Source organism: Carassius carassius, chromosome 10, assembly GCF_963082965.1.
Source record: "Carassius carassius chromosome 10, fCarCar2.1, whole genome shotgun sequence".
In the NCBI taxonomy this organism is placed as follows: Eukaryota; Metazoa; Chordata; class Actinopteri; order Cypriniformes; family Cyprinidae; genus Carassius; species Carassius carassius.
The window spans coordinates 254221-280006 of NC_081764.1; the positions used below are offsets into that span (position 1 = coordinate 254221).

At 48.0% G+C, this 25786-nt stretch overlaps 2 protein-coding genes across 9 annotated transcripts in view; both read right to left on the reverse strand.

The window, feature by feature from the left end:
• Positions 1–456: 456 nt before the first annotated feature.
• Positions 457–22759, reverse strand: LOC132151462 (probable ubiquitin carboxyl-terminal hydrolase FAF-X). 3 transcript variants are annotated; one of them, XM_059559559.1, is made up of 45 exons: positions 22687–22759; positions 20729–20956; positions 19880–20025; positions 19723–19802; positions 19521–19633; positions 19215–19433; positions 18101–18216; positions 17768–18019; positions 17538–17676; positions 17196–17348; positions 16707–16811; positions 16392–16598; positions 16179–16315; positions 15969–16102; positions 15793–15880; positions 15366–15708; positions 15179–15274; positions 14886–15097; positions 14234–14474; positions 14002–14151; positions 13129–13249; positions 12915–13045; positions 12409–12687; positions 12201–12326; positions 11978–12115; positions 11737–11903; positions 8869–8977; positions 8645–8791; positions 8408–8554; positions 8112–8319; positions 7775–7995; positions 7507–7697; positions 6392–6565; positions 5806–5947; positions 4966–5725; positions 4729–4852; positions 4163–4388; positions 2808–2937; positions 2549–2734; positions 2250–2470; positions 2086–2174; positions 1855–2011; positions 1293–1505; positions 964–1059; positions 457–661 (listed from the first exon to the last, which is right to left on the reverse strand). In XM_059559559.1, exons 2-45 carry the CDS (start codon positions 20822–20824, stop codon positions 524–526), a joined length of 7668 nt encoding a protein of 2555 aa, XP_059415542.1. In that variant the 5' UTR covers positions 20825–20956; positions 22687–22759; the 3' UTR covers positions 457–523. The 3 variants fall into 3 exon arrangements, with proteins under 3 accessions (XP_059415542.1, XP_059415543.1, XP_059415541.1); XM_059559560.1 differs by lacking the exon at positions 22687–22759 and adding an exon at positions 22537–22676 and having other exon boundaries at positions 7507–7625; positions 20729–20982; XM_059559558.1 differs by lacking the exon at positions 22687–22759 and adding an exon at positions 22537–22676 and having other exon boundaries at positions 20729–20982.
• A 564-nt stretch (positions 22760–23323) lies between these two features.
• Positions 23324–25786, reverse strand: part of LOC132151463 (peripheral plasma membrane protein CASK-like) — a 39983-nt gene continuing 37520 nt past the window's right edge. For all 6 annotated transcript variants that reach the window (XM_059559563.1, XM_059559566.1, XM_059559564.1 and 3 more), the window contains 5 exons: positions 25749–25786; positions 25591–25671; positions 25306–25508; positions 25110–25193; positions 23324–24368 (listed from right to left, as the gene is read on the reverse strand). The exon at positions 25749–25786 is cut by the window's right edge. In XM_059559563.1, coding sequence (XP_059415546.1) covers positions 24192–24368; positions 25110–25193; positions 25306–25508; positions 25591–25671; positions 25749–25786 — 583 coding nt within the window. In that variant the 3' untranslated portion in view covers positions 23324–24191. The remainder of the gene's footprint in view (positions 24369–25109; positions 25194–25305; positions 25509–25590; positions 25672–25748) is intronic.

Genomic DNA, 25786 nt, shown 5'->3' on the forward strand with positions numbered 1-25786 from the left:
TCCATTTTCATTGGACAGGGACAGAGGAAGTGGGAGGAGCCGAGAGGCAGACTCAGTACTAGGGCAACTGATGGCAAAACAAGAGAGTCATTACACTTTCCAGCCTGATGACAACACAAATCAAACATGGACTTGAGTGCCAGAGAGACGCCAGCTGCAGTGGTGTTAAAGACCCGAACAGAAGATCACAGCACACTCCTAACAGGCCGAAGGCGTCCTGATGAGTGAAGAGAAGCAAGACAAATAAGCAGCGCTGAAAGATTTCAATGCCTTCTGAATCAGTAGAGTGAAGTCGAGGTGTTCCCACAGAGAGGATGCAATGTTTGTCTCGGTGCTCATCCTCACATACGACGATGAAGCCTCGGGTTTCCCTTCATTCGGCTGCTGTGGTACTTTTAGATGATGATGATGGAACTGGAGGGAGTATGAAGAGAGGCGTCAGTGCTGCAGGAAGAGAGTGGCACAGAGGAGGTTATGAGAGGAGAGCGGTCCTGGACACGAGCGGGACGTGGTCACAAGGCTGCTACTCTTTCGTCTGGACTGGAGGGACCTCGTCGGCTCCGTCCCAGCTCTCTTGAGGCCTCTGCGGGGGTCTCTGTGGGTTATTCATGTGCTGCGCGGCCGGGCCGGTGTAGGGCTGAGCGTGAGGCTGGTTATTAGGCTGCAGAGAGACAGAACACAATACGAGTCAGATCTATGACAGAGTGGCTGATACTGATTTAATAAGTTAAGATCATGAGACTAAAACACTCTTCAAACTGTACAAAACACACATGTACATGCAAACCGGTTTGAAATCTGGCAGAACTGATGAATCCAGAAATAATGGGGTGTAATGCACTAACAAGAAGTGGTGCAAGACCTTCTGTGCTGAGGTGTGCTCTTGGCACAGTGTTTGATACACACTCGTGTGTGTGTGTGTGTGTGTGTGTGTGTGTGTGAGGGATAGCGTGTGGACGTCACCTGCTGATACTGTGTCCCTGGAGGATGAGGATAGAGCGCAGTGTCCTCGGGCGGAGACGGGTCGTGCTCATCAGGTGCTTCCTGATCGTCTGGCTCCTGAACAAAACAAACATGTTGATCTAGAAGAGCAATTACCAGGAACATGTACACATTCAAAGCATGCTGCTGTGGATAAAAGTGTCTGGTCAGTCAGTTGTATTCATGTAGATGTTAGCGTCAGTATCGTCAAAAACTATTAGCCTAATGCTTATTAAAAATCTTATAGTATTATACACGAAATAGACCAACTCCCCCAAATTCTGTATTGATCAGGTAAAGCGATCGATCACCTCTTCTGGACAGAGCTCGCAGGCCTTGGCCAGGGTCATGCGTGCGCTGTGAGAGCGCTCCAGGAAGTAGCCGTTGGACGTCTCGTTGCTCTGAACCGGAGGAGACCAGTTGTTGTAGCTGTACTGAGGGTTTCCTGTGTACGGCCTCCTCTCCAGCTCATCACCCAGCCATTCCACTGCCCACGTCCACTTCCTCTTCAGATCCCCATTACTCTGCCACACAGAACTAACGCAGTCACTACTTGCTTTCACTACGGCTTGTGTGTTTCCCAACAACAGGAGAGAAAAGCATAACAGTGTTAATTGTCACTTTTAAATACCTTCACTGTCCCATGAACATAGAGAGATCCTCCCAACTCTACCTGAAGAGCCAGGAGCCATGTCCTGAGATGACTAGCTCCAACTCACTGTTCCTGCTCCTGCAGTCTTCAGCTCCAATCCCAATCAAACACACCTCACACAGCTAATCAAGGTGTTCATGGCTGCTTGATTACAGGCTTCCACCCTCAATACCTCGACTGAGGTGAGAGTAAGAGACAACATATCGTCACGTCAGCCTCACCTGCAGGATCTGATGAGCCACAGCGCAGCTGCTGAAGAGGGCCACCATGCATTTGATGCACTGATAAGCTCGTTTCTGATAGTGGTTCTTGGAGCGCTGGATGGTGTCAAAGAGCCCGTCTCGGTCATCAGGAATGCCCTTCAAAACATTGTGGATCCTAAAGAGAGAAGTGATATGAGGACACCTGCTCTTCGTCATCCAGAGGCTCTCCTCACACAGATGTGGCCTCACCTGTGCGTCTGCCACGAGTCCTCGATCAGGAGGATCTGCAGCAGGAGATCCAGGTACGGCCTCAGCTCATAGGTGTAGGAATACGCCACCTGACACCACAAGGACATTCACAGTGAGCGGTCATCAGGAGACACAGAACAGACTGAGCGTGGTCACTGACTGACCTGCCACAGCAGCTCGCTGAGGACCGTGGAGGAGAACTGTGGGTTCTCCCAGCAGCAGAAGCGCAGCAGCTTCACCGTCTCCTCAGAACTGCTGCAGTCCTCGATGATCTTCTTCACGTAGCTGGAGCGCACAAACAGGATTTCAGCCACCAGCTGCTGCAGGGGCATGATGGGAGCCGTGAGGATGGGGTCACCGTACGGATTGGTCAGCGGTGGGTTACCTGTCAGAGAAGAGAGAGCTGAGAACCTGAGCGCCTTCGTGTGACATGTGAAAGGACAGCAGCAGAGTTAGCGCTCACCGTTGATGGAGGACTGCATGCGTGGCGTCACGTCGCAGCAGCGCACCAGCTGTGAAACCACCGAGTAGAGTTTGCCGAGCTCTGCGTACTGGTACTTGATGGGAGGACCAGGACCCTCGTCCAGCGCCACCAGCATGAACGTGGCAGGAACGCTCAGCTTCAGCAGCTGTGTCTTCTCTGCCAGACCTGCAGCACACAGACACAATCATTTTGACATTCTACATTCACATAAACCTGGAGAGACTTGGTGAGCACTTACCCAGATTGGCGTACATGACGAAGAGGTTGAAGTACTGCTGAAGGTGCCGTCCGTGTTCGGACACTTCTCTCCTCAGTAAGTTCAGCACCGCTCGTAGCAGGTGGTCACTCAGGGTCACACCGTCACAGGCCTGCTCACAAATCACAGCAAATCAAGGTCTGTCTCAGGTTTAAAGGTGACTTAATATGCAAAAATAACTTCTATATGGTTGTGTGGCCACAGTGTGTGTAAACAACCAGCCTATAATAGTTAAAAAACCACCCATTGTTTTTTTAAAATCCCAATAAATCATAAACGTGTGCAAACTAGCGGTTCCAGATTTCTCCCTATGATGATGTCATACTCTGGAAAGTCCCGCCCATTTGTGACGCTCTCTGCACTATTAGCATAGACCCGCCCCCGAGTGAGAAGCAGCGTCCGTCATTACTGTTCTCTTGAGGTTAGAGCTAAAGGGACGTTATAAGTGTTTCGGGATGCACCACTGAACACAGGAGTCTCCATACACCGCTGAGGACACTGATTACATTTCATTTTCAGAGGAAATGTCCCAGAAAGAAAATTGAAATTTTAAATAAATCATTTTATGCTGAGTGCCTCACAAACGAGGGTCAGTTCAGCGCTGGAGTAGTGTAAGGGTCGATTCTGAAACAAGGATCGATACCAACGTTCTGTTCATATTCTGTTTTCCAAAAGCGCTTCTTGGCTCTCTGTAAGGCTAATGTTTGCTAAAGCTACTATTGTCTCTGCCTGTTTTCACTGATGCTGCCTTCACATGCTTCCAGAATGATCGTATATAGGAATGTGGAAGTTAAAAATTGCATTTGGAAGCAATGTGAGGTCAATCTCATAATGAGATGGCACACAAAGGCAGCAGCTATGTCGTTATTATCATCACGCCGTGCTCCTAGTCTGTGTAATTCATAAACACACACATACTTCACAGTAAATTCAGATTTCATGAGATTGTCCTGTTTTCCTGAAGCATGAGCTCTTGAAGCTCCGCCCTCTTCTGAAAAGGGAGGCGGGAGCACCAGCTCATTTGCATTTAAAGGGACAAACACAAAAACGGTGCGTTTTGGCTCATACTCTAACTGTGCCAAATTCAACAAGCTATACAAAATGATCTGTGGGATATTTTGAGCTTAAACTTCACTCTGGGGACACCAGAGACTAATGTTACATCTTGTAAAAAGGGGCGTAGTAGGTCACCTTTAAAAGGCCGGTAACTCTATTTCCCTGCAAGCAGTCGCCTAATGCTTTGTCTAAAATTATGACAAGCACAATGTGGTTCAGCTGAATTACTGGGTGAGGAATATGGGACAGGGTCAGATCTGGAGGTTGTTTTTCTCCCTCACCTGTGTGGACGAGCTGGGCGAGGTGACCGGAGCAGGGCAGGGTCCGTCCTGCAGGGAGAAGTGTGCGATGAACACCATCAGTTTGGCAAAAGCTCCACGCACCTCCGCACTCGGACACTCCAGCAGGTATTCGGAGAAGCGTGTGGGGAAGGCAAAGAGGACGTTGTGTGCAAACCAGCTGCGGACGTTCTTGCTGTGACGCAACAGAATACACAGAGCATCATACCTGAAAGAAAAACAAGTCCAGTCCGTGACGAGGAGACGACACACATGTCCTCTACCAGTCCAAACGTTTGGACACACTGACTGATTTTATGTTCTCCATCATCTTGAATATCATTTAGCTGAAATAAATTAAATCAGTTTTGTTGGGCTGCATAGTTTCTCATTCAATAGTGTTTAATGTTGGTTTAGAAATTGCCATAGTGAGCTGGAATAAGTCAAAGGGTGGCACTTCAGTCATTTAGTAATTCCCTTACTTTACTATTATTATAAAATGAGTAGATATGTCCACACATTCATCTAGTACAGTATATCAGAAGCAGCGACACACAGGAAACACTCACCAGTCACTAGCTGGGCCTCGGACAACTTTCTTTGTGTGGAATCCAGTGCTAAACAGAAATCTAGCAGCAAGCTGTATACTAATCATCGCTATTTCTTCAGCTTCTGGTAAAAGATGATCTTGACCTAGAAAGACCAGAAAAGAGATGAATCTTAACACAAAACACCAGGAGAAGGCATTAAGGGATTGCTGCTTTAGATGCATGTGCAGCTGCAGGTAAGATTCAGAGACCACTCACCTGGAGGAGGGTTCAGGTAGACGCTGTTGCAGGTCAGCAGTTTCTTAACGAACTGAAAGTACTCGAGGCTGTACTGCATGCGGCTGTGCATGAACTGCACGTTCTGTTTGCGAACGCTGGCTTCGATGGTCAAGGGCATTTTAGGCTGGTTGGTCGGGGGTGCAAGGGTCAGCTCGGAGATGTGCTTCAGCAGCTCTCTGTCGCCCCCTGCTGTGTCCATGCGCTCGTAGAACAGGATGTAGGCGTTCCACCAGCGCTTCTGCCGCCGGTACGACATGCGCTTCATCATGTGGTCAAACACCTCGCCCATGTACTCTCCACCGAAGCACTGGTTCTTCATCTCCTCGTCATCCTCCATCTTACACTCCGTCACGTCACCGTCGTCAAACTTGTACCAGCGGTCCTTCTGTCCGTCGCTGCTGTTCCCGTGCCGCTGCATGATGTAAGAGTAGTAATGTCCTCCGCTGGCCTGGCCCGAGTGCACCAGCACCCCCACGAGCCGGAAGCGTGAGCTGTCGTTCGGATCCGACTCCTCGGGCGAGCTCTCAGCGATGACCTGGCTCTCCGGAGGAACCTCGTCCCCCTCCAGCTTCGCCACGCCTGCCACCGTGTAGGGCTCCATGTCCAGCTCACGAGGGAACTCGAAGTAATCGTTGAACTTGATGGCACACTCACGCTCCCAGTCGTAATCGAAGCGCTTCAGCTGGATGGCCAGCACCGGCGGGAGCTTCCTGATGAGGAGACGCTTCACTGTGTCCACCTGACGCCAAACCAGAACACAAGCAGAGCTCACCAGGCTGCACTCCTCCAATCAGAACGGGTTTAGGAAACACGGCTCACCTTCTTGTTGCACTTCTCACAGTGGTACGCATTGGCTCCTTCCAGAAGATCCCCTTTGACGTACTGTTCTAAAGAGTCGAGGAGGTTTTGGTGGTTCCTGATGTCAACATTCAGTGTTGTGAAGGACTCCTCACACTCATACCTAGAAGACACACACAACACGTGTACGGATTAGGGTTGTGACGGTGATGACTTTCCCCACCTGTTATTTGACAAAGTTTAAATGAAAATCAGCAAACACTGTGGACCACATAAATAAGAAACAATGTTTATTAGCAAAACGAATAAGAAAGTAGGAGACGCATAAAAACCTTGCAAAACCACCACAGGCTTTTCAAAACCCAAAATATCACCAAACAGGCTCTTTTGCATTACATTTCATAACTATGAACGAAATCTGACTCCAGCAGCTGATCTGTGATGCAATGTGTTCAGTGTAGTGTCTGTTCTTTAAATGAAATTGATGATTTAAGACGGTGCCGCGGTGAGCAAGTGACATAGCTGGCGTTGTAGCTTAATCGCAGCAAGACTAACACAGATGCAACAAATCAACATCCTCAGAATGATTGACAAGTGCTTCTCTCACCTGTGAGGACAGCCCTGACAGATCTTCTGGTCTGCAAACGAGCCGCCCAAGATCCTGCTGAGCATGCTGGGATGTCCGAGGGCTTTCAGTGCTTCATCCAGACTGTCCACCAGGGAATTGAAGAACTCCAGCGCGTCGTGCTGCTCTCTCAGATTGACCGGTTCTCCCCATAACCTGCAGGAACGGTTCACACAAAGTCCTCTTAACTCACACGGATTAAAAGCGCACCGTGTCACTTCTGAGCCTCTAGCATCATCAGAGAGAGTGACAGTAATAAACGAATGTTTCCCTCATCGGCCACTTCTCAAACAAACAAAAAGAATGATCCGACCGATGCGGCGTGCGTGATGAACCAAAACTGAATGCTGCGGCAGTGGAATAAGAAAACATGCAGGAAGATGGGATTGAACTTCTTTTAACTTGAGCTCATTGTTTTAAGAAAGCCGCTTCATGCATGAGATGCTGCAAGAGACGCGAGCGCAACATTCAAACCCAACCATGTTTACACAGAAACACTGGAAGAGCAGCGCAATCGAATAACATCCTGTACAGAACTACTAAACTACTACTAAAGCTGCTGCTGATTATTTTACAGAACGGTTATAGTTAATAATCAACTGGTGTTTATCCTTCAGTCATTTTAAATTTGGATTACCTTGACTTTACAGGGTTTGTTTTTTTAAGTATTTTCCTCATTATTTCTGAACATATGTATAAGACAAGTCTGTACAAGATGTGGTTTCTTTTCTGCAAAGACATTTAACGATTGATTTGTTTAACATTACATCATGTGTGCTGCATTCAGAATAGAACTCCCTTTAACTAGTGGATTATTAAAGAAAAAAAGTTTCTTGAATAATGTTGTAGTAACTTTTTCCAAGTAGATTAATTAAAAATAGTAAAAATCAAGAATGGATCAATTATTCTGGAAAAAAAAAAATATATAGATTTTTTGCCACGTCGCCCAGCCCTTATATCAGTGGTTCAAACAACTTTAGAAAACATCAGTGTTTTTCACTTACAGTTGTCTCTGGATATTAAACTTGGAAATGAAAAAGGATTTAAACTTCCCTATGAATTATACTCCAGATCTGATTGGCTGTGGCTGCCTGTACCTGAACTGTTTCCAGAAGCCTCTGGGCACGTAGTACTGCAGACGGGACGCGGCGAGGTGACCGAAGATGACCTGCAGATGCCGCAGCACTCCGATGTTGTACTCCTTACGGTCCTCGGCCTTATTGAGAGAGGGCTTGTCATCAAACTGCTGATGATAACTGAACACATCATCCCTGGGGTCCACATTACTCTGCAGCACAATGATGTACATTCAGACGCATTCAAACCCACTTCAGTACGGTCGAGCGACACGTGTGCACTTTTTACCTCGTTGTCCTGCTTTTCGTCTCCGGACATGTCGTCGTCGATGTCACTTCCGGTGCCTTCGATGGCCAGGACGCCGTTGCGGATGGGTGGGATCATGTAAAGCTGCTGGATCACGGAGTTCATGTAGCACGTGGCTCCTGCGTTCTTCAGACCCACGAAGCCTTTGGTCGGCCGGGGCCCCACCGGAGGCAGATACTCCCACTCCGTAAGAGCCTCGCAACCTGAGACCAGACGCAGGAACACATTACCAGCCTCTCGTTCATGAATGCACTTCTATCAAACCACAGGTCTGTGTTTAATACACACGTCAGCTGTATGTTTATCTGAAATGTAGTACCTAGATAGTACATGTCTGTGAGCGTGTCGACGATCTGTCTGAGGTTCCGCACGCAGCCGACCGAGAGCGCCACCAGCAGCTCGAAGCCAGCGTTTACAGACGCAGGACTGCTGCACACCGGTGTGGCCTGCTCTGCCGGGAACTCGCCGCTCTTCACGAACTGTAGAAACACGTTAGACGCCGGGAAGATGAAGTCATCTATCAGCTCCTGTGAGAGACACAGACAACACACATGAAGTGCACTTCACTTTCACAACATATCTGTACAAACATACGTCAAAGCATAGACCATTCACCTTAATCAGATTAGCGCCTCCTTTCTCACAGCCGATGTAGAACTTTTTCTCCGGGGTCTGAAAGGCCAGCAGCTCTTTGGTGACCCCCAGATGACCCTCTAGAATGGTCTCTTCCACACCCGTCTCCCCGGTCCTCTTCACCTCATCCTGAACATCCATGAAAACCAGAGGAAAGAGAATTAAAGCCATGTCTCTGTCCTGTTCCTCGTGCGTGGAGTGGAAGCGCTGTGGACTCACCCGGATCCTCTTGAGCCAGTCGATCTCGTTGTTGAGCAGAACCTCGGCGTTGGGAAGGTTGATGTTGCTGTTGAAGGCGTAGTTAAGTAAGTGACGTAAGAGAGTGAAGTAATCGCCAGCGTGCTTCGCTCTTTCCTTCGCCGTACTCTGAAACAGCAGTGAACAGTTATCACCTGACTGGCGTCTAGATCACTCAGACGTGAGCGCTGTGATGCTGTACTCACTCCCAGAACTGTGAAGAGGAGGGTGATGAAGAACAGGAGGGGTCTGTGTCCCATACAACACCTGGTGGCCATGAGGAAGAACTGCTCCTGTGCCATCTGACGCACAGCTCTGAACACAAACAGGTTCTTAATCAACTTCATCTGATGTTCACACTGTCTTTTCCCATGTGTAGCATTAGATGTCATGATAAACAGCCTCAGCACAAGTGCAGCTAAACGCTCTTCATTAAAGGACAAATAATCCAATGATCCGTCACCTCTGATGTTTGGGATTTTAATGTGTAAATACGAGATCCAAATAACTAAATTTCACTCACTTTTGATTTTTAACCAGGTGTCTATCAGCGCATCTTAACAGCTTAAGACAAGAATTTCTGCATTCGTTCTCTTTCTCTAATGCATCCCTAACTTTAACTCATGACAATGATCATGTTTAACTAGTAAACTCTCATTTGTGCTCATTATCAGCACAAGGGCACTCCTCTAAGTACAGTTACTGTAAGAGTGCGCTGTTCCTGTAAGTACAGTCACTGTAAGAGTGTGCCGCTCCTGTAAGTAGTTACTGTAAGAGTGCACCGCTCCTGTAATTACAGTTACTGTAAGAGTGCACCGCTCCTTTAAGTAGTTACTGTAAGAGTGCGCCGCTCCTGTAAGTACAGTTACTGTAAGAATGCGCAGCTCCTGTAAGTACAGTTACTGTAAGAGTGCGCCGCTCCTGTAAGTACAGTTACTGTAAGAGTGCGCCGCTCCTGTAAGTACAGTTACTGTAAGAGTGCGCAGCTCTTGAAAGTAGTTACTGTAAGAGTGCACCGCTCCTGTAAGCACAGTTACTGTAAGACTGCACCGCTCCTGTAAGCACAGTTACTGTAAGAGTGCACCGCTCCTGTAAGTACAGTTACTGTAAGAGTGCGCCGCTCCTGTAAGTACAGTTACTTTAAGAGTGCGCCGCTCCTGTAAGTACAGTTACTGTAAGAGTGCGCCGCTCCTGTAAGTACAGTTACTGTAAGAGTGCGCCGCTCCTGTAAGCACAGTTACTGTAAGAGTGCGCCGCTCCTGTAAGTAGTTACTGTAAGAGTGCGCCGCTCCTGTAAGTACAGTTACTGTAAGAGTGCGCCGCTCCTGTAAGTACAGTTACTGTAAGAGTGCGCCGCTCCTGTAAGCACAGTTACTGTAAGAGTGCGCCGCTCCTGTAAGCACAGTTACTGTAAGAGTGCGCCGCTCCTGTAAGCACAGTTACTGTAAGAGTGCGCCGCTCCTGTAAGTAGTTACTGTAAGAGTGCGCCGCTCCTGTAAGTACAGTTACTGTAAGAGTGCGCCGCTCCTGTAAGCACAGTTACTGTAAGAGTGCGCCGCTCCTGTAAGCACAGTTACTGTAAGAGTGCGCCGCTCCTGTAAGTACAGTTACTGTAAGAGTGCGCCGCTCCTGTAAGCACAGTTACTGTAAGAGTGCGCCGCTCCTGTAAGTACAGTTACTGTAAGAGTGCACCGCTCCTGTAAGTACAGTTACTGTAAGAGTGCGCCGCTCCTGTAAGTACAGTTACTGTAAGAGTGCGCCGCTCCTGTAAGCACAGTTACTGTAAACAGTTACTGTAAGAGTGCGCCGCTCCTGTAAGCACAGTTACTGTAAGAGTGCGCCGCTCCTGTAAGCACAGTTACTGTAAGAGTGCGCCGCTCCTGTAAGTACAGTTACTGTAAGAGTGCGCCGCTCCTGTAAGTACAGTTACTGTAAGAGTGCACCGCTCCTGTAAGTACAGTTACTGTAAGAGTGCACCGCTCCTGTAAGTACAGTTACTGTAAGAGTGCACCGCTCCTGTAAGCACAGTTACTGTAAGAGTGCACCGCTCCTTTAAGTAGTTACTGTAAGAGTGCACAGCTCCTGTAAGCACAGTTACTGTAAGAGTGCACCGATCCTGTAAATACAGTTACTGTAAGAGTGCACCGCTCCTGTAAGCACAGTTCCTTTAAGTGCACCGCTCCTGTAAGTACAGTTACTGTAAGAGTGCGCCGCTCCTGTAAGTACAGCTACTGTAAGAGTGCGCCGCTCCTGTAAGTACAGCTACTGTAAGAGTGCGCCGCTCCTGTAAGCACAGTTACTGTAAGAGTGCGTCGCTCCTGTAAGCACAGTTACTGTAAGAGTGCGCAGCTCCTGTAAGCACAGTTACTGTAAGAGTGCACCGCTCCTGTAAGCACAGTTACTGTAAGAGTGCGCAGCTCCTGTAAGCACAGTTACTGTAAGAGTGCGCAGCTCCTGTAAGCACAGTTACTGTGAGAGTGCGCCGCTCCTGTAAGCACAGTTACTGTAAGAGTGCGCCGCTCCTGTAAGTAGTTGCTGTAAGAGTGCGCCGCTCCTGTAAGTAGTTGCTGTAAGAGTGCGCCGCTCCTGTAAGTACAGTTACTGTAAGAGTGCGCCGCTCCTGTAAGTACACAGTTACTGTAAGAGTGCGCCGCTCCTGTAAGTACAGTTACTGTAAGAGTGCGCCGCTCCTGTAAGTACAGCTACTGTAAGAGTGCGCCGCTCCTGTAAGTACAGTTACTGTAAGAGTGCGCCGCTCCTGTAAGCACAGTTACTGTAAGAGTGCGCAGCTCCTGTAAGCACAGTTACTGTAAGAGTGCGCAGCTCCTGTAAGCACAGTTACTGTAAGAGTGCGCAGCTCCTGTAAGCACAGTTACTGTAAGAGTGCACCGCTCCTGTAAGCACAGTTACTGTAAGAGTGCGCAGCTCCTGTAAGTACAGTTACTGTAAGAGTGCGCAGCTCCTGTAAGTACAGTTACTGTAAGAGTGCGCCGCTCCTGTAAGCAGTTACTGTAAGTGCACCGCTCCTGTAAGTACAGTTACTGTAAGAGTGCACCGCTCCTGTAAGTACGTACTTGCTCTGGCAGTGCAGCAGCAGGTCGATGATGAAGGTCTGCCAGACTTTCTCTTTGCTGAGCGTGTCGAGGGCCGTAGGGAGCACAGCGAAACACAAGGTCATGACCTCCAGCGCCTCACAGCACACCTGCTCGTCTTCAGCGTCTGGCTCGTTACCCGCGTTAGTCTGCAGAACGACAGATGCATGATTAAACAAGGAATAAAACACTGCTGGACAGTGCTGTTGAACCATCAACATGCCTTCTGGTAGATCTGGCTGATCTCTTCGTTCGAGCTGAACACCAGATGCACCATCCCACAACCGGAAGCCCAAACGATCTTCTGTACGGCGCGGATCACACAGATATCTGGGATGTACTTTGAGGCCTGGAAGAAGTTCTGCACAAAGGAAACCAACAAAGACATGAAGCCCAGAGTGAAGTTAAACTCATACTGCGACTGTAAAGCAGTAATGGTCAGGAACCTCGTCAGAGATCTGCTGGGCCAGTCGGACGGACACATTACGCAGCATGCACTCGGAGGAAGGATTGGGAATACTCTGGAGAGCGTTCTGGAGCACCAGAGCCTGCTCATGTGTCGCCTGGTTTATCTGGAAGACAAACACAAAGTCACTTCACCATGAGGAAAACCGAAGTCTCAAGTCTCGTCAGAACGTGAGAAGTGTGGCGCACTGGAGACGCGTGGTTGGTTCCCTCCACCAGCGGCTGACAGGCCTCTGCCACGGCCTTCACATGTCCGAACCCGATGGCAGTGAGCAGGAGCTTAGAGATCTTCAGAGCGTTCAGGTAAGCGCCGCGCCGCGTCTCCATGTCCGCATTGGGAAGGAAGTTGTTCCTTGTGAGCATGCCCAAAACCAGAGGCAGACCGCCGCTCTTCAGGAAGTTGTACTGGAAGTCACTGGCGTCGTCTCCCAGCGTCCCACTGGCTGGCATCAGCAGGGCATACACCACCTGAGATCACACAAACCACATCTTAACACAGGAGCCCTTAAAGCTTCTTGTCTACAGATTTAATCTAAGCCGTGATTTCAGTTTTATTTTGATTAATTGTGCAGCAATACCAGATCTGCTTCAAAACCTAGCGCTGATTTTCAGTCTGTTGTCCACAAGCTCAGAACCACTGATGTGAGACGAGCACTAGCTAGTGTGATTGTTCTGTGTCAGCTGTATGAGGATACCTCGGTGAGGTAGAGCACTTGTGAAGCAGACGGGCCAAAGAAGCGTGAATCCAGCGAGGGACTCAGACTGTTCTCTCCCAGCTTAGCGTGATCCAAACAGATCGCCCGCAGGTTCTCCACTGTAGTGTTATCTGTGAACACAAGGAGCAGATTTCAGTGAGCCTCGCATCCAGACGGTGTGTAACAGGGAAATCATCCTGGTGTCTGCGGTGACCTGGAGGCATGAGCTTCATGAGCACTCGAGCTCCATCTCGCAGTAACGGCATGTTCAGGGTGCAGCCCAGATCAGCCACCTGCCACAGGAAGGAGATGTAGCGCAGGTGCAGAGACATGATCTGAGGAGAGGGGAAAACAGCACGAGCTGACAGTTTATTCTTAGGACCCTTTGAAATTTTTTTTTTTTCTGGACATTTATTTAATGGTTAAATTCCATTTTTATCAAACAAAAGTGTGTTTAATGTCTAATTAATTAAAACCATGAAACTTAAATATTTTTTGTTAAACTTAATAAATTGATGTTAAATCGTATGTTTAGAGCCCTATTTATTGCTCACCTTTTTATGTGCGTCTAATTATCTGAATGCATAAAAACTACCTAATTTATTCTTACAATAGCCTATGAAATATAGTTTTTCCCCCCTTGGATATTCTGTTTTGTTTTTTTCTAGTTATGAAGGCATACAACATTCATTTTAATTAATCTTTTAACCAAATAAAAATTAAACGAACTTAATTTTTTGGCAAACACAGGGGGATTTAATGTTAATATTAAAATATGAAAGACCGTGTAATTATTCCTTGAAAATAAAGTTTTAATTGTTGTACCAGTAGTGCTAGTGTTCAGCATTCTACGGAACAACAGCAACATATTTCAGGCACAATAATGTCTTCAAGTTAAACCCATTTTAAAACCGATAATTTCTTTGTGCACATGATATGACGATAGTTTCTCTCACATGAAATGGTCAAATGCTCACGCAGTGACTGAGCACTTCTAGAGATTGCTCTGCTGGTCATGTATTCATATACTGAGGCGCTGGCTCATTCAGACCTGAGGTTATCATGTGATCACAGACATGGCTCTCACCACTCCAGGCAAGCAGCTCTCCACCTCGGGGCTGGGGGCGTCGCTGTAGTGGTTGGTGTGGTTTGGGGGCGAGCCGGTGGACGAGTCGGACGAGCTGTCGGGGCTGGAGGGCATGTTGGAGTTGACCTGCGTGAGCTTCGCTGTGATGAGCTACAGAGAGAGACAGGCCAGTCTTTTAGTATCTCGTTTCAGGACAAATCTAGATATACACACAGACGTCTGTAAAGCTCACGGTTTTATCTTTGAGGTTGAGCTGTCCAATCAGCCGGCGGTCATCAGCGGGGTCCACCAGCTCTCCTCCGATGAACAGCTCCACTTTGGTGTGTGTGCTGTTGGCTTTGATGCGAGCGAGGATGCAGCGGCGGACCGAGCCGATGGTGTCGTTGGTGTGGGACCAGATGTCCAAGTCGTCCACCTGACGGCCCTGATTGGGAAACCTCACCACCAGAGTGATGTGCTTCCCCCGGAACGCCCTGAACACAGACGGACAACACCAGAGCCCTTCAGACCTACTGCATGTGTTCAAGTCGCATGCTATAGATCACACGGTCAAGAATTCATCTGTGCATGTTTTATTTTAAAAAAAAAAACGTTTTGACCTGGTTTTATTCAAAATAACTGGATCTTACAGTGGATCATTCAGTTCTCATAAACCCCGCCCCTCAAGCACACACTCATCTGCATACACATCTCATCATCCAATCAACAATGGATGCACATTACCAAGCCCCACCCAACATTAATCGACAATCTGTTACATCCAGATGTGTCACACTACAGAAGAAAAGATCTGCTTCTGCTTCTGTTTCATCTCAGCTTCAAACTCTTCACCGTGAGCTGAGCTGAGCGCCCTACAGGAGGTGTGGTGTAACTGCAGCAGGCACCTGGACATGGGCAGGATGGTCCTCTCCTCGTGGTAGTCGCTGTCACACTCGGTGATGTACTCTCGGAGCACCGTCAGGACACGCACCATGCGTATGGCCTCCTGTCTGGCGCAGTTAATGCTGTCCTTGTCTCCGTCCAGCACACAGAGAGTGTCATACGAGGCTTTGAGCCGGTCGAAGCACGACTGGATGAAGTCCTCATGGATCTCCACCTGAATACAGAGACAGCAGCGGATCAGACGTGATTGAGCGGCGTGCGAGCGGCTGGCGGTCGACGAAGAACACCGACTCACCTGATTCACCTGTAGTTTGGGTCCGAGGTTGGTGTATATTTCTTTCAGCAGGTCTATCGCTCGAGTGGCGATGTCATCACTGCCTTGAATCACCACCTGTGGAGAAGAGAGCAGACGAAACCAAATGACCTGCATGAGCAGCGTTCACACTGCGGCTGAATACGGTGTCACTGTGAAGACGTGTTACCCTCCAGAGGTAGTCGAGGCCGATCAGCTCCAGGTCATCCATCATGTAGGCCCTGCGTTTGGCCACCAGCTTGCCCTCTCTGCAGTTCACAGCCTTGAAGAAGCGCTCGAAGCACTTCATGCCGTTCTCCGTGAGCAGCGTGGGGTCCAGCTGCAGCACGTTGTTCTCAAAAAAGTCCTTGTTGATGTCGGGGTCCAGATCCGGCTCATCACCCATGAGCTTGGAGTACCACTTAAAGCAGGCCTCGCGGTCGCACAGGAACACGGCGTTCTCCGCCAGACACTTCCAGATCTGCTTGGCCTGTGGAGCGCAGAGCCACAGCTGACCGTCCTTCAGCAGAAACCTGAACACGGGTCACAGACTTTAGAAACCCCTCTGTGTGTGTGTGTGTGTGTGTGTGTGTGTGTAAGTCAAAGACATCACTGACCTCAGGAAATTGAGCCTCTCTTGCACTTCCTGTACATGGCTGTACCGGCTTCCTGCTCGAACCGTCTGAGGATCAAACACTGGATGCTCTGTGCCAAAGAATCACAGTGAAAGTTGGCTTTCATTCACACTGAGACTGGAAGTAAAGCGATGTGTTTGCTGCTAGAGGACGCACACCTCTGGAGAAGTGCCTCATGTTGTCCATGTACGCAGACAGGTTCTCGGCCACCAGCGTGACCAGAGCGTGATTGTGCTGGAGCTGGTTGATCAGATCGTGACGGTAGAAGACGTGTGGACTCCTCTGCGTCTGACTGCACCAGAGATGACCCATGGTCACACAGAGCTTACAGACGGAGCAGAACGTGTGTGATGTGCTCCACAACTCACCTGAGGTTCTGAGGAGCTTCTCCAAACAAGCTGCAGATCTCTCTGATCTGCTTCAGAGCTGGAATCACCCACTTCTCATTCGTGCGGAGCTCCTCGATGAAGCGGTCGATCCACTGCATCTTCTGCGTGTCACGGTCCTGAAAGCAAACCGAATGGTGAGTGATGGCACACAGGTGCATGATGGGAAGAGGTGATGTAAATTCGAGGTCAGACCTGCGAGCAGCTGTAGTCCAGGATCTTGATGTGTGCGCTCAAAGCCTGGTCCATGATGTCGACGGGGACGTCATCACTGTGTGCCAGGTTCCACAGCAGGTTGAGCACTTTGTGAGCCATCACTCCGTCCTTATCGTCCTCCGCCAGCCTGCGGATCAACTCCAGAAGCTTCTCCCGCTGCTTCTTACCAGCGTTCGTCCAACTGGCCTGCATCAGAGACGAGAATCAAGCCGGTTATCACAGCATCCTCTCTCAACAACACACACTTCAGCAAAAGTGTGCCGTATTAGTAAGTGTGCGACAGCAGCTGCTCACCTTGAAGCAGTCGAACAGATGATCCAGCTGCTCCGGGGAAAAATCCCACGCTAGCTTGGCCAACAGATCGTGGACGTTCTTGACTATCGCTTCGTGTTTACCGGCCTGCGAGAACACCACACGGTAGATAATTTACATTACTTAGTCTACAACAGACTGAAAGCAATCAAAAGTAATGAAACTGTTATGCATGTGCTCCTTTCTGGTCTGGACGCAGGACACTATTCCATCAGGGAATGTTTTCCCAGCAGTAACGACACTTACTGCACTGACATCTGTCTGAGGAAGCACTGTAGCGCTCTTTACTGTACAATAATTAAAACAACGCAACGTCAGAAAACAGATGTAAACTGAGTGCTCTACATGTTCTACGAAGATCAGTGAGATATTAGCAAAGGAAAAAGGCCTGTCATCTGGTCAGTCAGGTGACCACACTACTGATGACTGTAGTGGAGTTAGTCGTGTCATTACTGTGACGCAGTGATGCACCTGAGCCGCCCAGATGTTGTCCAGGTCCTGCAGGGTCAGAGCTTTCTCCTTGATGACGAAGCGCAGGATCTTCTCCAGCTTCTCCACGTACTGCGGCTGGTGAAGACTGTCTCTCAGAACGATGGACAGAATACTGTTCTGCTGAATCCATTCCTGACAGAGAAATAAGATCATGAGCACTTCCTGCAGCAGAGCATGAGTGACAACACACACTTGTGTTAGATATGCTGGTGTATACACGACACAGTTGAGCTGCGTTTGTCTTTATCTAGGAGCCGTACATCAGGAACGTCATGCTGTGTTTCCAGGTCATATCTGATGAGAGTGTTTTAGAGTTCTTACAGCCATTCTCTCGGCGGTCAGCCACTCCTCTTCCTCTGGGTTTCCGTGCCGGTGCGTGTAATACGACACGCTCGAGATCACCTTGTTCACTTCATTCAGTGCATTCATTTTCCCATTAAATGAAGAAATCTGCAACAACCTGTAAAACAGATCAGAGAAGACGAGACAAGATCAGATCAACGTCATAACCAACAACTCAACAAGCTTTTAAACCAGAAACGACGGCTTACCGAAGAATCATTTTTAACCTGAAGATTTCCAGGTTCTTGACTGTTTCCTCTTGACCAGGAACTCTAGACGCCAGGTTCTTCAAGGACTTTATGATCATGGACAGAGCATCGTTCTTGGCCTCGTTCTTGGCCTCCTTCTTCAGCTCCTCGTCTGTGAGGTTCTCCAGAAACTGTGGGACCATCTCGATTACGGGCAAGAAAAACTTCTTCACCGTGTGCAAAGTCAAGAACTCGTAGCACTGGCCGAACGGTCTGGAAGACACATGGAGAAACGATGAGACTCTGTAGACGCAGAAGCGAGGGAGATGTCTGGTGTTCATTTAAGTTACGTACTTGATGAGAGCTGCGATGATCTGCACGTTGAGAGCCTGGCCGCTCGTGAAGCGATCGTGCAGAGTCTGGAACCCGTTCAACGTCCCAAACTTATTGATGAGGTCCACCAGCCAACCCTGAACCAGAGACACAGATGACCAGGTCATGACAAGACCAATTATTATTGAGTCGTCTTCTTTTAAATATTAGCCTGTTTAACGTGATTACACCAGTAACTATGTTCTTAAGAAGAGGTTAGTTCATAGATGGCTTCATAAATGATTAAATACCAGTGCATTGTTCTTCTGATAGACAGAATCCGAGCTATTCTGTTATACAAAGTACAATCATGAGCCAGATATGAATCTTAGAGCACCATGATAAACAGCATCTAAAGAAGAGAGAAGACACGATGGCACAAACTGACACACTAATCCACCATAATCGAGCACTACAGAAACTACTGCATTAAATCAAAAACAAAACTTGCTCCTAAAGTAAAATCCAAGCTTAATTTTTTTCTTCAGTGTAGTAATATGAGAGCTAAACTCAACAATGATGCCAAAAGATGTAATCTTTTACTAATGAGATCACATTACTCTGTAAGATCTGAAGAGAAATAAATCATTTTCAATAAATTACTTTGAACCTGAAAATAACACGTATTTGGTTCTTTCAGCATTCAAGACAAGTTTTAAATTGTAAAGCCGTGACTGAATGACATCGAAAGCTGATTGAAGCTTACACAGGGCTTGTTGTCCAGGAGAGGCACTGCGATACATGTCAGAATCACCTGCATAAAAATTAAAACTGGCATCCTGAATGTCATAATCAAGACTGTTTAAAATCATAAATGAAAGGGGCCCGAGAACAGATCCTTGGGGAACACCAATCAGATAGTTCACCTTCAGCCTGTACACATTGACTTAAATACATTTTTAAACCATTTAAGTGAAAGAACTCAATGTGTAAATGGAAAATTATCTGACCATGCCTGTGTTTGTGGAACATTACACTTCTAACCAGTGACTGACTGGCAAAACAGAGACTGGTGAACTCAATAACCCTGTGTTTGATGATTGCACTAAAAGCCTCGCTACCTCACATTCAGTAGCGATCAGAAGCAGTGTTGTACCTTCGGAGAGCGTGGGTCGGGCGGCCGGGCGAACAGCTCATCATCGGCCAGCTGCGCTCCCGCTGGGACACTCTCAGATGGACGTGTGCCGTTGTAAATGTGGAACTTGCAGTGTGGGTTAGTCGCCATGGCCAGCAGTTCCAGCAGAGGGAACCAATCCTGAGCCAGCTTGACCACGCAGAGCTCGATCAGACGGTGGGTGTTATTGATGATGCACCTCTGCAACGGGACGAGAGCAACAGATCAACATCAGGGACAGCAGGCGAGATGTTTCTGTCCAATCAGACTCCTGCGCATCAGACTCACGTGGATCTCAAACTTCCAGCCACTCACAGCCTCATCCGTCAGGATTTTGGTGAACGAGATCGTCAGGCCATCGCGGAAAAACCTCTGACACGCCTCACACCTCACGTCGAGCCCTGAACAACACAACAAACCACAAAACAGAATAACTCCACCTGAACATGACATCTCATCCACACTCGATTCATCCCCCGTGACCTCTGACCTTTTTTACTGAGCTCTATAGCAGCTTCCAGCAGAACCTCCAGCTCTCCTTTGGGCAGGACTGGAACCACCCAGCGCGGCCTGAACCACATTAAAACACACATTAACTCCACACAGAGAGAAAACCAACACAATCTGAGATTGACGCCGCTGCTGACCGGTTGATCATGTCGTCCAGCTTGGCCAGGTCTGTGTGGGGGAAGGCTGGCTCCTCCTCTTCCTGTGTGGGCGGGGCTTCTCCCTGCCCCACTTCCTCTGGCGGACTGATGGGTGATGTCTCATTGGAGGAGTTTGTTGAGGGCGTCTAAACACACAACAGCAGCACATCGTTAACAACAGAAAAGTAGTCATTCATGCAGTTTATTGGTTAAAGTGATAAATTTAGCGCCCCAGTGAGTCAATGTATAGAAAAATAATGTAGGAACTTGATTTTCTTTATAATATACTTCCAAATACGCTACTTGAGGCTTCTGGAGTCATTTGTGTGAGAAAGTTTCACTTCTGCATCTGAAAAGCTCCCAAACTGGAAGTGATGTAACGAGAGGGAGTGCGGTCAAATTAAACAATAGGGAAACAATGGATGGCAATGACAGTTCTGACACGGAGGAAACTATTTATGTTTATTCATACTTGTATAACGCCATACAATTATGAGTCTGCTATGTGGCCACAAAGACAGTCCAGGATAATTCTAATAAAAAAGTTGTAAAGTTTATCTGTGCCTCAAGTAGCATAACTGTTCAACAACAGCTAGCTGATTAGTGTTTACGTCAACTAATGAATTGCTTTAAGAGCTTCTCAAAAACATTTCAATTTGTTGTACTTTAATACAGTAAAGTGATATAATAATAACCTTAATAAGGACACCACTGACTTCACAGCAGACTCTGAACTCATTTCTGTATTGTGTAAAGTGCTACAGAACAAATGTCACTTGACTGATAGTAAGCGCTTCCTGTGAGCGGTCTCTCTCTCTCTCTCTCTCTCTCTCTCCCTCTCTCTCTCACCTGGGTCTGGGGCAGCAGGGTCTGGTTCTGGCCGTCCGGCGCTTGGCTCTGGCTCTCGTTGCCCCCCACGGGCGAGCCGCGGGTGGTGGCCGTCATGCTCGATGAGGGGCAGATCTTTGCAATCTTGTCTGTTTATGTGGAGGGAGCCTGGCGAGAATCTACTTCCCGGGCGGCAGCGGGGTGTTTGTGGCAGCTTAGGGAGTGAGATCGAACCACCTGGAGCTCAGCCTGGGCCACAGAGACCATCGCATTACCTGCAGGACACACAGAAACACAGCGGGTCAGAGAACAGCTGAGCGTTCGGAGACGGGTTTGACTTTAACCGGCTGTGAATGTGACTGTGCAGATCAGATGCTGCTGCTAACTTTAACCAGTGAAGACCAGCTGCTCTCGTCCATCCAAACAGACACGAGCGGTCAGGACGACACTCACACAACCTCACATGAAACACACCAGACGTGTGTGTGGTCATCATCAGACGTGTGTTCACTGTGTGTCTGTCCTGCAGCTCTATCACCGCTAAGATCTGTTTAAGGACTACCCAGTGTGTGTGTGTGTGTGTGTGTGTGAGAGAGACAGTGTGTGTATGTGTCTGAGTGAGACAGTGAGACAGAGTGTGTGTGTGTGTGTGTGTGTGTGAGAGAGACAGTGTGTGTATGTGTCTGAGTGAGACAGTGAGACAGAGTGTGTGTGTGTGTGTGTGTGTGTGTATAGAGTCACTGCACTTATAAGAAACAAATGTCCTCACTAACAGAGAAACATTAAATAAGGCTCATAACCGGTTCAGATGATGTCTGAGTCGAGTGAAGGTTCAGAGGCAGAACATGAGTCTGAAATGTGTCCGAACTGAACTGATATCACAGTTTAACCAGCATACACTGAGTCCTGAAGCACATCTGCATCTGTGTGTTCACCACGCCTCACTGCATTCAGGAAGTGAGAAGAACACAACATCCTGTTATACAGGTGTGTCTTCAGATGAGAAACACTACAGCAAATAAAATAAATAAATCAAAATCAAAACAATCCCACAGTAAATAAAGCTACAGGTATCAGATATGACAGATTCTCGTTCTTCAGTTCAGCACCAAACACACATCAGCTGTCAGAAATCCACATCCAATCATGTTATGTAACCTCTCTCACACATGAAGCATGTAAATCTGCAGTCAGCTTTGATCCAGACTCCTTCATGAACACACAGCGCTGTAACACTGATCACAGTCTGATGACATTCAGCTCATTTCAGAAACATCAGCTGTTTCCTCACATTCCTCTCACATCTGCTGACACACACACACACACACACACACACAGTGTTCAGACATGCTCTCAATTCAGTGACAGTCGCAGTAAACACCGGCGTTATTAAAAGGTTTAATGAAAACAATCACTTTTATGGCCCAGAGGCCGGTTTTCGACGCTAGCATTAGCACTACGCTCCGCTCGTGCTCCTCACGGCCATCTCCCCGCGCACACACGGACTCTCTCACACACACACACCCGCGCGGAAGTGTTTCACACCGATTATAGTGTGGATCGGTCACGGTGTTCCTGAGGCCTATTAGCCTCGGTGCTAACGGCTAACCGCTGTCCCTCAGTAACGCGCCGCTGAATCCCGTGACGCCCGCTTCACCGCGCACAGAGCTCACAGCAGGCCGCGGGAGACCGGAGCGTCAGCAGCCATCTTGCTCCGCAAACAAACACAAACCGGTTTCAGACGCAAGGATGAAGGCGTCATACGCGCGCGTTTCTCGGTTCAACGGCGTCAGTCAGGCGCTTAACAAAGAGAAACAAACCGCACTCACCGACAGCCGGCTCGACCGTGTTTCGCGGGAGTTCTCCGCCTTCACGGGCTCGTCTGCTCGTTTCGGGTGTTTTTCCTGCGTCACCAGCCCCCCCACCCCCACCATACACGACACCCGTCCAGTCTCGGTCCGTCACACTACTGACTACACCAGCTCTGACTCACCGGTTAACGGGCAGCTGAGGGACGGTTTGACCGCTCGGCGGATGTTTAGTTGTTCTGTAACGACCGTTTCATGTTTAAATGTCTGCGTCTCATAACCTAGTGTGATACCTACCTAGCCAGCACTACTGAGGCATCACACACACAGAAGAGAGGTTGTGTGTGTGAATGTTTATCAGAGGTTTGTTCAGACGGTAAATGTGTGAAAGTCGGAGATCGTGTTGTTTTTGTTGTTGTTCCAGCAGGAGGCGACAGAGCGCCAAACACCCGGAAGACAATGACGTCACCGTCGCGTCAGATCACATGCTCAAATATCTTTGAGTCAGGTTTTTTTTTTTGGCTTGAAAGAGAATTAAATTAAACTGGTTCATGTTGTACTAATAAAACCATAACTCTGTCTCTATTGATAAACGCTCACTTTGCATTTAATATAATTAATAAATTATAATTATATAAATACTACAAAGCATTCACAGATCACTGCCTTTATTAGGGCTCGGGGATGTGAGGCTAAGTTTATAAGCGCTCGTGTTCCTGAATATTGAAGCAGCGCCATCTGCTGGAGGAAGAGGAGCAGTCTTCAGACCTTCATCATCATCACTGACATAAACACAACATGCATGACCTGATTTCAAAAGCAGTTTACTTTTTCCAACACATGAAAGAAAATGGATAACAAAAACAGACAGACAAACATACCGAAGAGCAGTTTCATCATTTGCAGAGGACTTTACACAGGGCCATATGAAATGAAGAGTTCACACAGTCTGTTCAGTTGTTTATGCACACACTATTTCATTTCAACCGCAAATGTACGCACCATTGAAACATTTACACACAATTAAATCCTCTCGGTTTTCTCGGAGTAAAACAATAATACTCTTAAGACAGCACATTTCTGAAATGATCAATCTAGAAATTAATATTTTCCTCATTCTGCACAAGAAATCAAATCCAGGACAATTTACAAACACGTCACTACAGGGGGCATGAGGCAAGCATCCGGTCAGAGGTGGAGTGTGTCCGGCTCCATGATCTTCACCGGAGACTCACACACATCTGGAGTTAGAGCGCGGAGCTCTGCTGCCCTTTGTGCAAACCTTCATCAGTAAACAGACGGGCGTCGAGAGGGCAGTTCAGTCCAGTGCTCGTGTGTGTGAGAGAGAGAGAGAGAGAGGGTCAGCTGTGCTTATATACCGCAGGCCAGTGGGCAGAGTCACGTAGCCACACCCCCAGTGTGGGGCTGGTGGGGTGTTGGCTCCTCCCCCACCGCTGACTGTGCTCATCATTGCTCTGAGACGCAGTCTCGTTCGTTTAAAAAGAAAACCATATAAAATGTCTTCAACCCCCCTCTTTATTCGTACAGGACCATATCGATGACTTATATATTCATATTTATAGATATTTATATATGTATAGATATATACAAGGCTACACACTGGTGGTGGCCGGGATGTGGAGTCCGTCAGTGTGTGTGTGTGTGTGTGTGTGATGCTAGTACACCCAGGACACCGGCACCCACTGCGCAGTGCTGGACACCAGGTCGAGGGCCTCCTCCAGCAGGCGGATGGTGTCGTCGATCTCGTTATTGATGATCGTCTGGTCGAAGTAATGAGCGTAAGAGTGCTGCAGCGCGTCTGACTCCTTCTGCAGCCGCTGGAGAGACTCGTCCTGAGGAGAACAGACACACACATCAGTGACATCACGCCTCTAACACGCTTCTGTCGGAGCGAGGCGTCTCAGGACACCGACTCTGTGATGTTCAGTCCACATTCATCACAAACCAGCGCAGATTCTGCCTTTCTCTGACGATTATTTTAGAAATTCTATTATCATTTTTATTAATATTTTGAATCAGTTTTTATTTTTTCTGTTTTAGATTTTAATTGTGGTCAATGTTTTAGAATTTTTTTCATTTCTAGTAGTTTTTGATATATTTCTATATGGTTTTTATTTTATTTCAGTTTCAGATTAATTATTGAAGTGCATCAAGTTCAGCTAAATTAAAATGATCACTGTTGTCTTGGCATCTATCACGATATCACGAAACACTGATCTGTGTGCATGCACTCTGATGAACGATGAAAATACTGACAGCCAATCAGAATCCATCCTGCTGTAAGGAGCTGGAGAATTTAAAGGGACAGACACGCGTGTGCTTAGAATAAACAGACGATATCGTTCACTGGTGCTGACGCTAATATCGTTAACTTTATAGTTATCTTTCTGAGTGTGAACAGACCTGAAGACAAAATTAACACTAGTTCACACACAACACGTTCTTCCTTTCCACTGCACTACTTCTACACAGTTTTTCTACGCAAACATGCTGTAGTTTGATCGTTCACTCGCGTCTCATGACTTCTGTAGCGTCTTCTAAAAATGCGGTCCTGTGACCGACGGCACGCTCACCTCGTTCATTGCCGGAGTGATGGTCGGTGCTGCGATGAAGATGACGTAGGGCGCAAACTCAGCCGTCCGCAGAACCTTCAGCGCCTGACGAAACAACACGAGCACATCAGAAACACACAGATTGTATCAATAGTGTCTCATTTACAGTCATGCCAATAAAGTAGTTTTGAACTGAACTGAGAGGATGTGTCTGTACCTGCGGCTCCACGTCCAGGACGGCCACCATGCCCTGCTCGTGGATCTGCCGGATGGTCTCGAGGCGCGTGCCGTACATAGCGTCCTCGTGGCTGCCGTACTCCAGGTAATCATTGTTAGAGATGTCCTGCATCATCTGGTCATGTGACACGAAGAAGTAGTTCTTCCCGTTCTCCTCGTCCTTCTTTGCAGGTCTGGTCGTGTCTAGAGAGAGAGAGCGAGAGAGGGAGAGCGAGCGGTCAGTGGTCAGGGCGAGCTGCATCAGGCGTGACGGTGTGTCTCTTACGTGGGATGGGGTACGCGAATCTGTCGGGATGTTTTGTGATGAGTGTATTCTTGATGTGTCTCCGGCCGACGCCGTGAGCTCCTGCAGACAGGAAACAGAACTGATGAAGGACTGGTGACTGACAGCTGACACAGACCTGACCGCAGCACAGCTCTTACCCAGCAGCACTAGCGTCTTCCTCTTGAACCCCGGCAGC

Excerpts from the sequence above, each read along its gene's own strand:
- LOC132151462 (XM_059559559.1), bottom strand. The coding sequence starts at position 20,824 with ATGACGGCCACCACCCGCGGCTCGCCCGTGGGGGGCAACGAGAGCCAG. Across the intron at positions 18,217-19,214 it reads CCGACCCACGCTCTCCGAAG|GGTTGGCTGGTGGACCTCAT; the intron begins GTACAACACTGC and ends TCTCTGGTTCAG. Across the intron at positions 17,349-17,537 it reads TGACCGCCGAGAGAATGGCT|GAATGGATTCAGCAGAACAG; the intron begins GTAAGAACTCTA and ends TTTCTCTGTCAG.